General features: G+C 40.7%; 1 protein-coding gene across 5 annotated transcripts in view; it reads left to right on the top strand.

Moving 5' to 3' along the window:
* Positions 1–15255, top strand: part of MYO9A (myosin IXA) — a 517771-nt gene extending 502516 nt beyond the window's left edge. For all 5 annotated transcript variants that reach the window (XM_033919771.1, XM_033919772.1, XM_033919768.1 and 2 more), the window contains 2 exons: positions 6528–6670; positions 8988–15255. In XM_033919771.1, the coding sequence (XP_033775662.1) occupies positions 6528–6670; positions 8988–9451 (607 nt within the window). In that variant the 3' untranslated portion in view covers positions 9452–15255. The remainder of the gene's footprint in view (positions 1–6527; positions 6671–8987) is intronic.
* Positions 15256–15744: the final 489 nt, after the last annotated feature.

Genomic DNA, 15744 nt, shown 5'->3' with positions numbered 1-15744 from the left:
CTCCTTTCTTTCTTCTTCCATTTCAAAGCTCTGTCACACAATCATAAGAGAATGCAAGCAGGGACGTTTTCATCTATAAAACATACAAGAGAAGTTTACGTGCAGGTACAGTGGTTCACAATGTTAGAGTTTGAAGTAAAAGACACATTTGCAAAATCACTTGGAGTGCAACTTCCTTATACTATCTAACAACTTTATACATTATAAAGGTCACTTAGCAATATTTCTACTTTTTTATTGTCCCACCTACCCCATATGTCCCCCCAGATGTGAAATATGTTACCTCCAGAATCCAAAAAGGCCTGAGTTTGTTTTTTACTTAGGGGAGAAGGGAAGTTTACAATCTTCTGTTTAACTTTCTCTATCACCTTTTGGCATCCTTTTGCCCACTTAGTCAATATAGTGTGATAGTTCTACTCCTGCATGTAAGGTCTAAATGTTCTGTTATAATCTTGTGATAGAAAGTGGGAATATGTAAGTATTCTTGTGGTAGTCTGGTAAATATATATTGCCTCCCTTGCCAAGTGAATGCAAATTGTTCCTGGCATTGCTCCACTATAGGAATAGTAAAGAATGCATTGGCTAAATCAGTAATTGCCTACCAAGTACCAATTTGTGATTGAATTTGTTCTACCAGTGTTATCACATCTGGAACGGCTACACTTAAAGGTGTCATGTGTTTTATTCAACTCTCAGTAATCTACTGTCATTCTTCAGCTTTCCTCTGCCTTGTGGACTGGCCATACTGGATTATTGAAGGCGGAGGTACCAAAACTATAGATTCCATCAGAAAGCTGTAATGTTAACCCTTTTAGGATATCTAGCCCTATTATATTTTAAGGAATCTCATTGATCAATATAGTATATTCTCAAATTGGTAATTGTCCAATTTTAAAATTGGTAATATATTTTTTTTTTTCTCCGCTTGTATATTTTCCCCCCAATCCTGATATTTATATTCCTCCACCCCAGTGTCCACTACAGCTTGTACCTTTTGCTCCCCAGATTTCTACTAGATATTTATCTCTACCTGCGGACGCTGTTCTAATTTGGTCCAGGCAAACACTGAGGCTCGGCATTCACATTATTGATTCTCCCAACACTTCCACCCTTTTAAATCAGGATAAAGAATGGAAGCAGTTTCCTCAGGAGGAGCCGTTGGCACCAAAATATCTTCCCTCTCTCCTTTGTTCACTTGTACTTGAGACATATATCTCTTTCCCAGTCCTCTACTTTTGTACATTTCCCATAATGTCCCTGTATTTTTCCCATCTATTTCTTCCCCCTTTACACCATCTTTTATTAATGTCAAAAACATATTCCTCCGAGACACCCGATTAGCCCTGTTTGAATTGGATTGTCCTTTTCTCTTTTTATCAAAAGTATTTTGAGGTCCCCAGTCCCCCCGATCTCCTAACTGTCGGACCGCTTCTAAGGCGTTATCATTTGAGGGCCAATCAGATTCAAGTAGATATCGTCTCGTGACACCCCTACTAATTATCTCTAATAAAGACCATTGGGCATATTTTGCAGAATAAGGATCCTCCCGCAACGCATTTTGCACTGCTACTTCTTGACTAATTTGAACAAATTTAGGGGCATCTGTGGCATCCAACATAATCCCTGCTGCGCCCAGCTCCTGCACCAGAATTACCCATTGTATTAGTGGTTCCCCAGGCTGCTGTTTAAAGCGTGCCATCGTATCCATGACTTCCTGTGGAGTAACATCCTCCATAACATTATTTCTAGTCAGATTTTCTCCTGTCTGCAAATTTCCTTGTAATCTTTGTCTCCTCACAGGCTTTGCTTCTAAACTTTCTGCCTGTTCTCCTTCAACACATATATCCTCCTCACTGTTATTAGAATTTGGATCCCAAATATCCCCATCCCGTTTGTTTGGATTCCAATCATCCGGCAGATGATAAATTAAGATTTTAACTTTTCTGTAACTCACTTTCCACCTCCGTTTCTTGTATTTATGTGCACATCGCATAGCTGCCTTTTCTGTTACATTTTGATAGGTGTCTACCTTATCCATTAACAACTTATTCGGACATTGTAGCATTTTAATAGCATGCTGTTGATTACACCTTTTCTTTTCCAGCTCTCCTAATTTCAATTGTAATTCATGTTTAGCTTCATGCAAATTCCTCCAGTCTGACAAAATCATCCTTCCTTGTCTAGAAATTCCTTCTTGCTCTTCTCCTTTTGAGATTTTCACCTTTTGTAAGGAGGCACATAATTCATGTGGATCCCCACTTCCAAAAGTACAGGATTCACATAATCCTGCTTCTACAGACCACTCAGTGGCTATTATTTTACCTATACTGTCATTCCAATCTGGAACGGAGGGATTGGGAGCCTGCTCCTCAACCCCTTGTTTCATCTGGTGCTTTTTTGACCACATTGATCAACCCCACTTCTGGTACCAATTTGTTCCGCCACTTATTTCTGACAAATGGGATGATCAGTGACACTCAGAAAAGCACACAGACAATATAAAAGCATAAACAATAACCCTTTATTATATATATATATATATATATATATATATATATATATATATATAAAATAGCATCACCTTGACCTCATACAACGAACATCTTCACAATTGGGAATCCTTGCAATTGATAGGTGGGTGGACCAAAGGACTGTCCCTTTAGCCGTCTTGGATTCTCCCTCCAGACGTCATGGATTCTCCTGTTAGGAGCAGCGTCCCGTCCTTATAAAGGGTGAGATCTGCTGAGTTCAAAAGCATAAACAGCAGGTGCTGGTCTTTTGTTCCTTGTTTTGGCAACACCCAGGTCAAGGAGGTCAAGATAGCAGATACTTGTTGAAACCGCAGGTGCTGGTCTTTTGTTCTGTGTTTTGACAACACCCAGGTCAGGATGTCAGAAGGAGGTGTTGCAGAAAACCGGCTTCTCATCTGGTTTCACTCTCCCTTTGATGTTGTTTGGGCAACACTTAGGTCAAAGAGGTCAGAATGTCAGATAAACAGACTTGTGGATTCATGTCAGTAGAAAATTGAGTTTCAGTTACTCCCCTGGCCAGTTCCTTTGATGTTGTCAAGGTAACACTAAGGTCAAGGAGGTTAGATAAGCAGACTTGAGGAGACATGTCACGTAGTATGCTGAGTTCATTTACCCCCTGGCCCTAGGCCTAACAACGAACATAACTGCATTTAGGCATATAAATAGCAGTAACACACCTAACCTATAATTACTTGCTAAAATGGTATAGTGCATAATTGTCAGGAGCATTTGAAGGGCATGAATATTGGCAGGGCATAAGTGGAACTGATATTTACCATGTTTAATATACAAAATGCTTTAAATTACCTACATATCAGTCATAAATCTATTATAAATGTTAGCTTTTAAATGTAGGTGTGTTGATGCCAATGTATGCTAGTATTCTATACACTTCTCCCTCCGTATTCGCTGTGATACGGGATTAACAGACCCGTGAATACAGAAAAACCGTGAATAACTTTTTCATATGATATTTGCTGTTTTCTATTAAAAACCATCGTGAATATGGTGAGAGACCTGGCCTGTTCCTGAAGGAGAGGCAAAACTCGGTGAAGAAAGTGCTGGGAGTCGGCAATTTTCTCTGTAAATGCTTGGAATCAGCAATTTCTCTATGCAAACTGATGTCATTTGGGGGGAGGAGCCAGCAAGTTAAAAACCGCAAATAATCGAAACCGCAATTGCTGAAACCGCGAATACGGAGGGAGGAATGTAATGTCAGTTACATGCATTAGTGCCATTATAGAATAGATGTACTATCCACTTAATTTTGGTGCCTAAGTGGTGGCGCTCTATTATAGAATTGTGACTGGGGGGGGAATTCTGTAGCATAGGTGCTCTAACACTACATGCCCATTATACACGTATGCATGCAAATACCAAAAGTTCACCTAACTGCTATTCTGCAAATATCAGCTTAACATACATAATATGTATTTATTTGCAAGGAGGATGTACACATGGGAGAAGCATAGATGGGGCTCAAACTTAATGCATCTAACTTATAAAATACTGTAAGTTACCCATATCAGCAACATTTAGGCATGGACATTTACACTAGCTGTACACCTACTTACTGTAGTATTCCATAAAGGAACATAAGTGCTTATTTTCCTTTAAAGATTTGAGTCCTATGAGGTGACCAGCACCTGTTTATCACTGACATGGTTAGTTGATCAAATATTATCCAATCAGAATGTTCTCTTTGTGAACATTTAATAGGCTCAATGACAGAGCATATTGTCATATAAAGTGCCTAAGTTTAATTCCCAGAACAAATAATCCACTTCCTTGGACCTAATATGGAACACTAATTATCGTGCTATAGTGTCGCACAGTGGCCAGAATTAAACCTGATGATTCCAGGAAGAGATTTTGTACATGGTGCCCAATCAAGAACTGTCACTACAATGACTAGGAGTGCCTGAAAGAAGAGGATTGAGAAGCATTACCCTAGCTCAGCATAGTCTAGTTCTGATTGAGCTAGAAGCTCCCAAAAAATTAAGAGATGCTACCAAGTAAAAAGAAAAGCTCAGTATAGAAATTTATAAAGCTGTTCCAGATGAGAGTGGATATCTGTTGGCTACTTAGTAAAGGCAAGTAACATAGTAGATGACAGCAGATAAAGATCCGAATGATCCATCCAGTCTGCCCAACCTGATTCAATTTAAATTTTTTATTTTTTTTTTCTTCTTAGCTATTTCTGGGCAAGAATCCAAAGCTTTACCCTGTACTGTGCTTGAGTTCTAACTGCCGAAATCTCTGTTAAGACTTACTCCAGCCCATCTACACCCTCCCAGCCATTGACGCCTTCCCCTGCCCATCCTCCACCAAACGGCCATATAGAGACACAGACCGTGCAAGTCTGCCCAGTACTGGTACTTAGTTCAATATTTAATCTTATTTTCTGTTTCTAGATCCTTTGTGTTCATCCCACGCTTCTTTGAACTCAGTCAGTTTTACTCTCCACCACCTCTCTTGGGAGCGCATTCCAGGCATCCACCACCCTCTCCATAAAGTAGAATTTCCTAACATTGCCTTTGAATCTACTACCCCTCAACCTCAAATTATGTCCTCTGGTTTTACTATTTTCCTTTCTCTGAAAAAGATTTTGTTCTACGTTAATATCCTTCAAGTATTTGAACGTCAGAATCATATCTCCCCTGTCTCTCCTTTTCTCTAGGGTATACATATTCAGGGCTTCCAGTCTCTCCTCATACATCTTCTCATTCTTAATTAACCTTTTAATGGCTCCACTAGATGCACTTTTCCAAGAATTAACCATTTAATTTCACGTCTATGCCGATGATATCCACATTCTCTATCATGTCAAACCCAACAGTCCAGACATTCTCCCTTTACAAATTTGCTTAGATAAAATAGCTTGTTGGCTTCCTGTTGAGTATAGGGTTTGGTTAAAAAATTTCACTTTTGACCATTAAAGCTATTAGAATGGGGTTTTTTCCCTGACTATCCTTTACACCTCCCTCCTTACTCTTAGTTCTCTCAAAAACCTGGCTCTCCAGCTACCTTACAAGAACCCACATGACACAGCACATTCTTTATCACAGCACCTGCACTATGGAACTCTATGCCTCTGGCCATAGATGTTGGAGCAGGGGGCCACAGGGGTTGTGGCCTCCCTCAAAAATTGATCCCTGGTGGTCCAGAGGTGCAGCGGGCAGGAAGCCAACCCTCAAGTAACTGAAATGGTAATTGTAAAAGCCCATTTCTAAACTTTCCAATGCAACTCCTGGGACATAACGATGGCTCAAAGATGACCTACTTGAATTTGTAACTATGTTTTTGTAACTATGAACTAACTGTACTGATTTACCTGTACTTTTGCAACTCTATTGACTGTCCATGTTAAACTGTCCATTGTAGTTTGCTGAGTAACTGACCCAACCTCTTGTAATGTAATCCGGCCTTGAACTGAATAGGTAAAGGTGGAATAGAAAACCTGATTAATAAAACATAGCTCACTCTCTTGTCCCTCTCCTCTCCCTGAGTTATTTCCCCTTCCCTCCATTTCCATTCACATGTTAGGAGTTCAATAGCAGAAGTGCAACATCTGTGGCCACATCTTCCTCTAATTAGTGCAGTGTCATGTGGAACACTATAGTGCTATGCCATTCAAAGCACAACACTGGGTTAGGCAACAATGGATGACACAACCTGAGGAATCACATTGCCACTATAATCCTCCTCTTCCTCCTCCTCAACCACTGCCTCCTCCTAAAAAGCTGGAAGTGAAGGAAGAGATGCCATTTTTTCCCACCACACCCGTTTCCTGATTTCAGTTGTGCTGCCTCAGCAAAGCAGCTGGAGATTTCCTCCAGAACAGAGAAAGCATGCCAAATTGGGGGGGGGGGAAGTGGGCTGGGAAAAAGCTTGTGAATGTGGTTTGACACCCCTGCTTTACACATTTGGATTGCTTAGGTCACTTTTATTTGCCTTTGTTATGTTTATTCAGTTTTGATTGTCCTTGTTCATTAGGGAAGAACTGACATTTGAGATGCTTACTTTGGAACCCCGTGCTTCTGATGATGAAACATTAGAGTCTGAAGCTTCCATTGGCACTGCAGATAGTTCTGAAAACCTCAACTTTGATTCTGAAGGAACCATGTCTGATAAAACAGGTGAGAGTATGTTTTTTTATGAGACACAGAAGAGGAACTGCCAAACACACCAAGGAGCAGGCCTGTTACTTCAGTGTATTACTTCTCCTTTAAGGGGTTTGTACAACCTTCCATTGCCAATGCCATTCATAGTACATTGCATGGGTAGTTTTATAAAGCTTCTGCATATAAAGCCTGTTTTACACACAGAACAGGGCTTTCATAAAATTGCACAACTGCATATAAATTTTGAAAAAATGCATCTACTTTTATGCAGTCTGCTTATAGGCATTCCTGGGGGGGGGGGGTAGAATGGAGACAGAGTTTTGAGGAACAGAGGTATTTTAAAGGACTGTGTAGGAACACACACAAAGGGAAATTCTGTAAGGGCTGCCTATATGTAGGTGCTGGTAGGAACCTAGATCGCACCTGCCAGCACCTAACTTAATTATTTTTAGTGGTTTTAAGTGACGCAATAGTTGGTAGCGCCATTTAAAACCAATTAATAAACTTTTTTTTAAAACCTAGATGCCACTAGGCTCCTCCTGGGACCAGCGGCTAACACCCAGGTGCCTAGCAGCACTTAGTGATGCCACACGCCTAAGTAGGCATGTTTAGGGATGGAAATGGCCTTAGGTAGCACTAAAGGCCGCTAGATGCAATTCTGTGATGAACCTGGGTGCCGTAAATGCAGGCGTTTAAAACCTGGACTATATTACCAGCACCTAAGTTCATCTTGGCACCTGAATGTGGTTGATTAGTGACACACCATTTTTCAAGGCGCCACTTATAAAATCAGCACCATAGGGAGTAATTCTTTAAGAAGCTGCCTAGTTTTAGGCAGCAGAAAAATATGTAAGTGGTGGTATTCTAGTCATTTCTGCACATGAATGCCTCTTACCAACTAGTGAAAAAGTATATGCTGTGATTTGATGGTGCATACTTTGCTGGTGTGTGCATGGGTGGAGTTTGGGCAGAGTGTGTAGATATCATGTAAATTTCAGAATTCTATGCTTTCATGCTAACAATAGGTGTGGGCATTTATAACTCCCCGCGGCTTCGGGGAGTCCTGCTGGCTCAGCTGATCGAAGGAAAATACCCCTGCCACAATCAGCTGAGCCGGCTGTGGCAGAGAACTCTCTCCCAACACCCATATCGGCAGGAGGGATGCCCATTCCCTCCTGACTAACTCCTCTGACACCCTCCCCTCCCACATCCAATCGCCAGGAGGGATGACTACTCCCTCCTGCTTAACTCCCTCAACACCTCCCCCCCATACAAACACACATCCAATCGGCAGAAGGGATGTCTACTCCATCCTGCCACCAGGCTCCCTTGATCCCCTTACCCTCTGACACCCCAACATGCTACCTCTACACCCCCCAAACACCCCAACACCCAAACACCTCACCTGACACCTCAACTTCCCACCCCTGAACCCTCCTGTACCTCTAAAAAAAGGCCAATAAAAGGGATGCCCATTCCCTCCTGCTAGTAAGCCCACCTTTTCCAAAATGGCAGGACTTCCCCTTCTCGATGCATCCTGGGATGCACCAGGGAGAGGCCTAAGAACATGATTGGTGTAGATACCTAAGGGCCACCTTCCTGGTACATCCTGGGATGCCCTGGGAGTGGCCCAAGACCCCGATTCGTTCAGATACCAAAGGCCATTCATGGATGTGGGAGTTTGGGGGGAGATCCTCTGCCGCAGCCGGCTCAGCTTATCGTGGCAGGGGTATTTCCCCCTGATCAGCTGAGCCGACAGGAATCCCTGAAGCTGTGGTTTCAGGGAGTCCTGCCGGCTCAGCTGATCAGGGGAGTCCTGCCGGCTCAGCTGATCAGGGGGAAATATCCCTGCCATGATCAGCTGATGACAAGGGATCCTTTAGCAAAGATAGGCGGTTGAGCCACCTATCTTTGCAATCAGGCAGATGCAATTCTCTAAACGGTTCTGGTGACATGGGTGCCGGTTAGAGAAGCCTCTCCACCACCCCAAATTAAACCCTTTGGTGAAGTTCAACCCCTGATGCAAAGCCCACCTCCATTACTTCAACCTTGACACTCTTCCCACACATTCCCCCTCTAGCCCCTCTGAGAAACCCCAAAACTTACATTGGGTTAATCCCAGGTTGTCATGAGGAATGGGGCAAGAGTGGCCCCTCTCTGCTCACACTCCATTTGGCTCAAGGTGTCATTTGTTTCATCTAAAAACTTTATTTCAGGGACTGTATTGAGAACTTCTGCTGTAGATCCTAAATAGTTTCCACTCATTTCCTATCAATTTTAGTTCTGATGTAGTTTCTCCTTTCACTTTTAATATTCATCATTTTTATGGCAGAAAGAAGCTCGGCACTTAGTTCCCTGAAGTCCGTCAAGGTTGAGCCCTCAAGTAGGATGCGACGGCAGCTAAAGAAACAAATTGAGTCACTGGATTCAGTGGATTCTGCAACTACATCTTTGTCTTCTTCCTGTTTACCTCATGCGACCAAAAAACGGTTCCATATACCGCCCAAGTCCCCCTTCTACCGAGCAATTGGTGAAATCAGTGAGACAACAGGGATGGAAGCAATGCCTGGAGAAGGGAAGGGACTGGAGGAACAGCCTCAGTTCACCAGTCGAGGGACATTCAACCCAGAGAAAGGGAAACAAAAACTGAAGAATGTGAAAAACTCACCCCAGAAAACCAAAGAGCTCATAGAAGGGGGAGCTGCTGGGGTCAGACACAAGCGCAGTGCTGACACGGAGAATAGTGGCACCTCTCCGCCCTTGGTGCTCTACGGGAACAATGAGTTTATGGTATGAAAGTGGCCAGAAAATGGCAGAATCCAGATTCCAGTTCCATCATTAGAAGCATCTCACCTTCACTTTGTCCTTCCATACCACCACCTCTGCTACATTTCAGTTGCTGCCAGGTACCCTGAGCAGATCTTTGATCATCTCCATAGCTTGGATATTCCTTGCACTGAGAGAGGCAAAGAAGAAGATGATAAATTCTTAATTAAGAAGAAATAGATTTCAGTGGTTTCAGTGTGGCCTTAGCAGTTAATTTATTGTGGAACCACAAAGAAAAAAAATGAGGCTTTTGTTCATTTGTCAAGCTGCAATTAAGAATTGGCATTGGGCGATGAATAAGTGGGAGAGGAATACAAAAGTAGGTGAGCAGTCTAGCTTTAATGCATATTCCACTGACACCTGGACTATGCCTGTGTGAGGATGGTTTTGCTCCCTGTAATATCATCAGGATGTTGAAATAAGAGCAAGCTGTCTTCACTCTTAGTTGGCCTTGAAAATTGGGTCTCCACATGACCCTTTAGACATGTTTATTTACAGAATGCACTCCAGAGGAAGTTCAGGTAATAGAAAGAAATCATCATCTATTCCAGTAGTCGGATCATATCTCAAAACTCTAATAGCGTACCACGGGAATCTGCAAAGATCAGACATTTTGTTTATTAGTATTATTATTTTATTTTGCTACATAAATGTTTTAAACTAACATCACCAGCAGACCTCTGGTGACTGCAAGCCAAACCTGTGCTGAATTTTTTTCAGTAGCCAGTTTTGAGGATTAAAGAGCAAAAAAAGAAATTAGATGAATCTCCAAATATTACCTTATATAAAACAAAGAGTTATTTCTCCCTACTCTGCTTCAAGAAATAGGTGTGTATCATGAGAAGTTTGGGTAAGCATGAAAAACACTCAAGTAGACAGACTGTGCTGCAACTTTTTAGAAAGGAACAGAATCGTGCAGCAGGCGGCTGCACAATGAAAGAGATGATAAAGAACTATATGTAAGGTAAGGCATGGAAAAAGTGTTAGAGATCTGCCAAAATGTTATAAAATGTGAACAAAGCACCATTTTCCTTTTCTTGGACTGTCAGTATTAAAAAAAAGCAAGATATGCTTGAGCAGTACTTGAAGCTAGTTTTGTTATATTAGTCTAGTTACTGAGATGTTCTGTAAATGTTTTTTTAAATTACCATTTGTTTATTTTTCTTTTGCTAGGGAAGGGCAAAAAGGTGCCAAGTGCAAGACAATGTCACCACCAGGTCCCAGCTTTCACCAATGGGGTTGACATACATTTTATGCCACAGTGTGAGGCATTTGGTTCTCTCAAACTTGCTGAATTGTACTTGTTGTACACCACCTTGGGTGAATCTCTTCATAAAGGCAATTTAATAAATGCCAATAAATAAATAGCTTGCAAAATAAATGAAGCCATATAGTCATCCCAGGGGGTGATTCTATTGAAATGCCTTTCTGAGGAATAGTATAAGAGGACAGTGGGGAAATTACAACCTTTCTTATGTACTTAAAGCGTTTCTTAGATCTGATTGGTGGAAAAGAGTCATATCGTAAATAAATGTGTTTCAATAATTCAACGCTCCAGATGCCGAAATTCCTAAAATTGAGAAGCACTCACTAGTAGCACTGCAGTGTGTAGGTCAGGGCTGCCCAAGTCCGGTCCTCGAGATCTACTGGCAGGCCAGGTTTTCAGGATATCCACAATGCATATGCATGAGAGAGATTTGCTTGCACTGCCTTCTTGGTATGCAGATCTCTCTCTCATGCATATTCATTGTGGATATCCTGAAAACCTGGCCTGCCTGTAGATCTCGAGGACTGGACTTGGGCAGCCCTGGTGTAGGTAGTATTGTGTTAGTTCATAAAAAGATCAATTATAATTCCCATTAATGTTAACATTACTAAAGGTTCTCTTTTACTAAACTGCAGTAATTTTTTTTTTTCTTTTGCCACATGTTAACAGAAAAAATAACTTGTAGTAAATGCAAACTTTTTGCAATAAATGCAGGGAAAGTGCTCATCATCTGCCATGCATTTACTGCACAAGGCAGACACTTAAACCTCACAAGCACAGAGTTTCTTGCAAATGCAGATAACTAGAGAACACCTGTGCTATCTGCTACTGCAGATAATGCAGTGGGGACCCAGTCCAAACATTAAAAAGTACATTCAGGCATGCTGCAGCACATACCACTTACCCCCACACACACATTTTCCAACACCAACTGGTCCCTCCTTTACAATCTCTCTCGAAGTCTGATTCCCCTCCTTCACTCACCTCCCACAAATCAGAACTCTCTTGATCTCCACAATCGAATACCTTGACACTATAACCCTGCTTCCCTGAACACAACTTCACTCCCTCTAGGATCTACCTGGTGACATGCAGTGGTCTGTGGCAAAAGTTGTCACTCTCCACTTTTGCCTGGAATGGCTTTGGCATCCAGACTGGCATCTCTGCCCCCTAGCAGTAGTTTTGCAGTAGTACCATAAGGCTGCTACTACAGGGCAGCGGCACCATTTTAGATTCTGGTGCCATCCCAGGCAACATAGATGGTGACACTGAACTACTGCTGCGGATCTCCAGTTAGGTCCTGGGGGATTGTAAGGTGTAGGGAGGTGAGGGTTCTTATAGGGCAGAGCTTTCTGTTGTTGGGGGTCATTAGATTAATAGAAATTATGAGAAAGTTCTGACTTGGTTGAGGGGGGGTTACCAGACATTGGGGGGGAATCAAAAGGCTACAGGAGTGCACTGCTGCAGCTGGTAGTGTAGCAACACTTAGCACCTGCTCTTGAGGTGGTACTGCGTAGCCATTCTATCAGCGGTCACGAGCTGCACACTAAGGGCTCCTTTAACAAAGCCGCGCTAGGGCCTTAATGCGTGGAATAGCGTGCGCTAGTCGCTACCGCTTCCTTTTGAGCAGGCGGTAGATTTTCAGCTAGCGCACGCTAATCCGGTGCGTGCGCTAAAACTGCTAGCGCGGCTTTGTAAAAGGAGCCCTAACTGTTGTGACCGACTACCCCTCCAACCCATCCAGGTCATGCCTGGTACCAGCCTCTACAAACATGAAGAAGATAGCATGTGGTAGACATTAGCTCAGGTCCACACTATTGTCTACTAAGCAGTATCATGCTAACTGTTTAACACAGCTTAGTAAAAGATCCCACCCCACCCCAAATGTCTGCATCTATTTATTAAACATGCTGCCAGTTTGCTCAAATGATGGTTATGATACTAGTAATCAACACAGGTGGCATCTTCATGTTTAAACATGCTTTGATGTTGACGTAGAGCCAATGAATTGCAGTCTGAATTTTAAATATTTGGTCAATCTTTTATAATGACTCTTAAGCACTATGGGGTCATTTAGTTAAAAGTTACTGTACACTAATGCCCTTGTCACACACATCTGTTTTGGTGCCCATTTTATTTCCGTGAATCATGTAGCAGCTAAAGCACGATAATGATTTTGATGCACAAACGCTATTAGGAGTTGATCCTCTAATGGTGATATTTTTATCACTTCCTATAAGAGGAGATTAAGGGAGGTAAAAACTCTTATCACCTGCTAATATTATGAGTTTAAGTAGAAATAAATAAAATAGCTTCACTCCCTAGATGCGATATTTCACATCACCAAATTTCCTTCCATCGTAATTGTTCGTAGCCATTTCTGATTTGTAGTAAATACTGTATGTTGCTCCTAGTATGGCAGTGGGACCAAATGGTTACTATCGCTGCCAGTACAAAGACCACAGCCATTTATAATATTAATTGTTACATGAACAGGCCTTAGGGAAGAGAGTTCAATGTGCAGTGATGTGCCAAAGCAGAAAATTTGGCATCATATCCATAGCCTTGAATGTTTACACTAGCAGTAGATGTAGAATAATGAGCATCACAATATCAGCAGTATAAAATTGGTATTCCAGAATCATTCCAAACAGTTGGGACCATTCAAGGCTTATTATATTTGATCAAAATCGATGTATATTTCACAAGTGTAATTTTTATTTCAAATTGAGTAGAATCTGTTTTTACTAAGCTGGATTTGTTGAGCTATAATTTTCCATTGTTTAACCTTATGAAATACTTAGTTTTAGCATTTAATTAGTATAGTTGGTACTTCGATAGGTTATGCAGTGGATTTCTGTTATAATATCCTAACAAAGCTGCTCTCTGTCCTCTGTCATATGATGCACTGCTGAAAACCAGCAGGTAGTAACATCCAAGAAGGAATAGTTAATTTCATGGGTAACCAGGTGATCCCAAATGCAGGAATGCTTATTGATGCATTCATCTCTCCAGGTCCTTTCCTAGACAGGTGTCCTAAACTAAAGTTGTGGGTTTTATTAAGTGTGTTTAGGGTAGGGAATTTTAGGATATGCATTTTATCAGTAACTATTTTTATCCAAAAAAATTATTTGGAGAATACAGTTTATTTTAACCCCCCTCATGTTTTATGACCCTTGAGAGTTATTCCCAGATATTCAAATCCGGGACATAAGTAGACTTTGGTTTTGAATATCTGTTATTTTTAAGATGTCTAAAATATAGCTACTTAAGTCGATATTCATCACTTAAGCAGCCATGGGTCAGCACATTAAAATAGAACAGACAATTTATGCAGTCCCATTTTTGTGCTAACCTTGGCCACTTAAGTGCTAAATATCAGAACTTAAGTGGCCAAGTACTGACTCCACCCCAAGATAGCTGACTTTGTGTTCAGCGCTAACCATGATATTCAGCGGCACTTAGAAGGTTAAGTGCTGCTGAATATTAAATATTAGTGGCTAGTCCAGCCAAGCAATTTAACCAGTCAGCAAATTAATTTTTAATATCAGCTCCTTAGCTTCTAAGTTTGGCTGAAAAATGTACACAGATATAGGAACATAAATTTTGGAGCTCAGCTTTTTTATTTTTTTTTCTTGAAAATCAGCCATCTTGTGTATTCTGTTAACATTGAATTTTTAAGTGCCCATATTCTTTTTAGATCTTTTGGGATCTATTCTTTAAATTTTGGAGACAAAATAGATAAGACTTCTATTTATTATAAATGACTTTTTTAACTTGACCTGGGCACATCAACCCTGCCAAATATATCCAATCGGTTTAGCACTGGTCATTATATAGTCCATATAAGGGCAATGATTTGATTTTGCAAGATCCAGCTTGCTAGAATTTATGTATTTTGTTGTAAATTAAATGGAAGAATAGCTGCTGTTCTTTACATTTCTGAAGCCTTCAGTCTTGACCACAGGCATGTAGGAGAGTTTAGTGGATGAAAGACAACCCATTTACTAAGTGAATGTACTGACCACTGGAAAAGGGTGATATCTGCAGTCTTTCTATTGGAGGTTAGTTTTGGATTTTCTTGGGGTTTTTTAAGTAATTTATAAGTATGCTGAATGTAAATTTAAAAACTAAACAGTATCTATTGTAAAAGGATATATTATCCTGTGTCATACAATATATATAGTTATATATATATATATATATAAATAAATATATAATTCTACCTGTTTAAATAAAAGAATAATTATATAAATGAAAATTATTTCTCTCACCCACAGAGCTTTAAATATTTGCATTGATGACATGGTCTTGTGGGAGCTTTCTCATTTCATGTTGAGGGGAATGGGGATATTTGTTTTTTGTTTTGTTTTTCTTTTGGAAAACAAGGCCGTCATGTATAAAGTGCAATCTGTTGAATATTTCTTAAATATATACTGTTCAGCTGTACAAAAAAAACCAACAACAACTTTATGAACAAATAAACCTTTAGCTTATTAAAGAACAATGCTGAGAAAAAATGTGTTTTAATTGGTACTTTGTTTCCTATTTTTACCAATCCAACAAAAGTTGGAAACTACTGTACATACAAAAGGAGGTCTCTTTTTTTAATGAAATGAGTTGAAACATTGCATGGAGGAAGAACAAGTTAAAAGATGCATTGCATTTGAAGGTTCCTGAGAAATAAGACCTTTTCTGTGGGAGAAGGTATTTATTTATTTATTGAAATATGGCCCCTGTATTGTTACATAAGATGCAAGGCATTCCACAGTACTGGACCGGCCACACAAAATGCAGCTGATTTAGTAACTGCATAATGCATTCTTTCTAAAGATAATCACATTACTGTCTCTGATCTCAACTTCCTCCTTGACAACTAGACTGACACATTGTGACCAAAATACTAGGCCCTGTATGGATCAAGGATAATACCTTAAACTGTATCTATATTTCACTGGCACTGGTGTTTGTGACCTCCAAATACTGTACAATGCAT

This window comes from Geotrypetes seraphini, chromosome 14, assembly GCF_902459505.1.
Source record: "Geotrypetes seraphini chromosome 14, aGeoSer1.1, whole genome shotgun sequence".
Classification (NCBI taxonomy): domain Eukaryota; kingdom Metazoa; phylum Chordata; class Amphibia; order Gymnophiona; family Dermophiidae; genus Geotrypetes; species Geotrypetes seraphini.
This window is presented reverse-complemented; position numbering and strand designations above follow the sequence as displayed.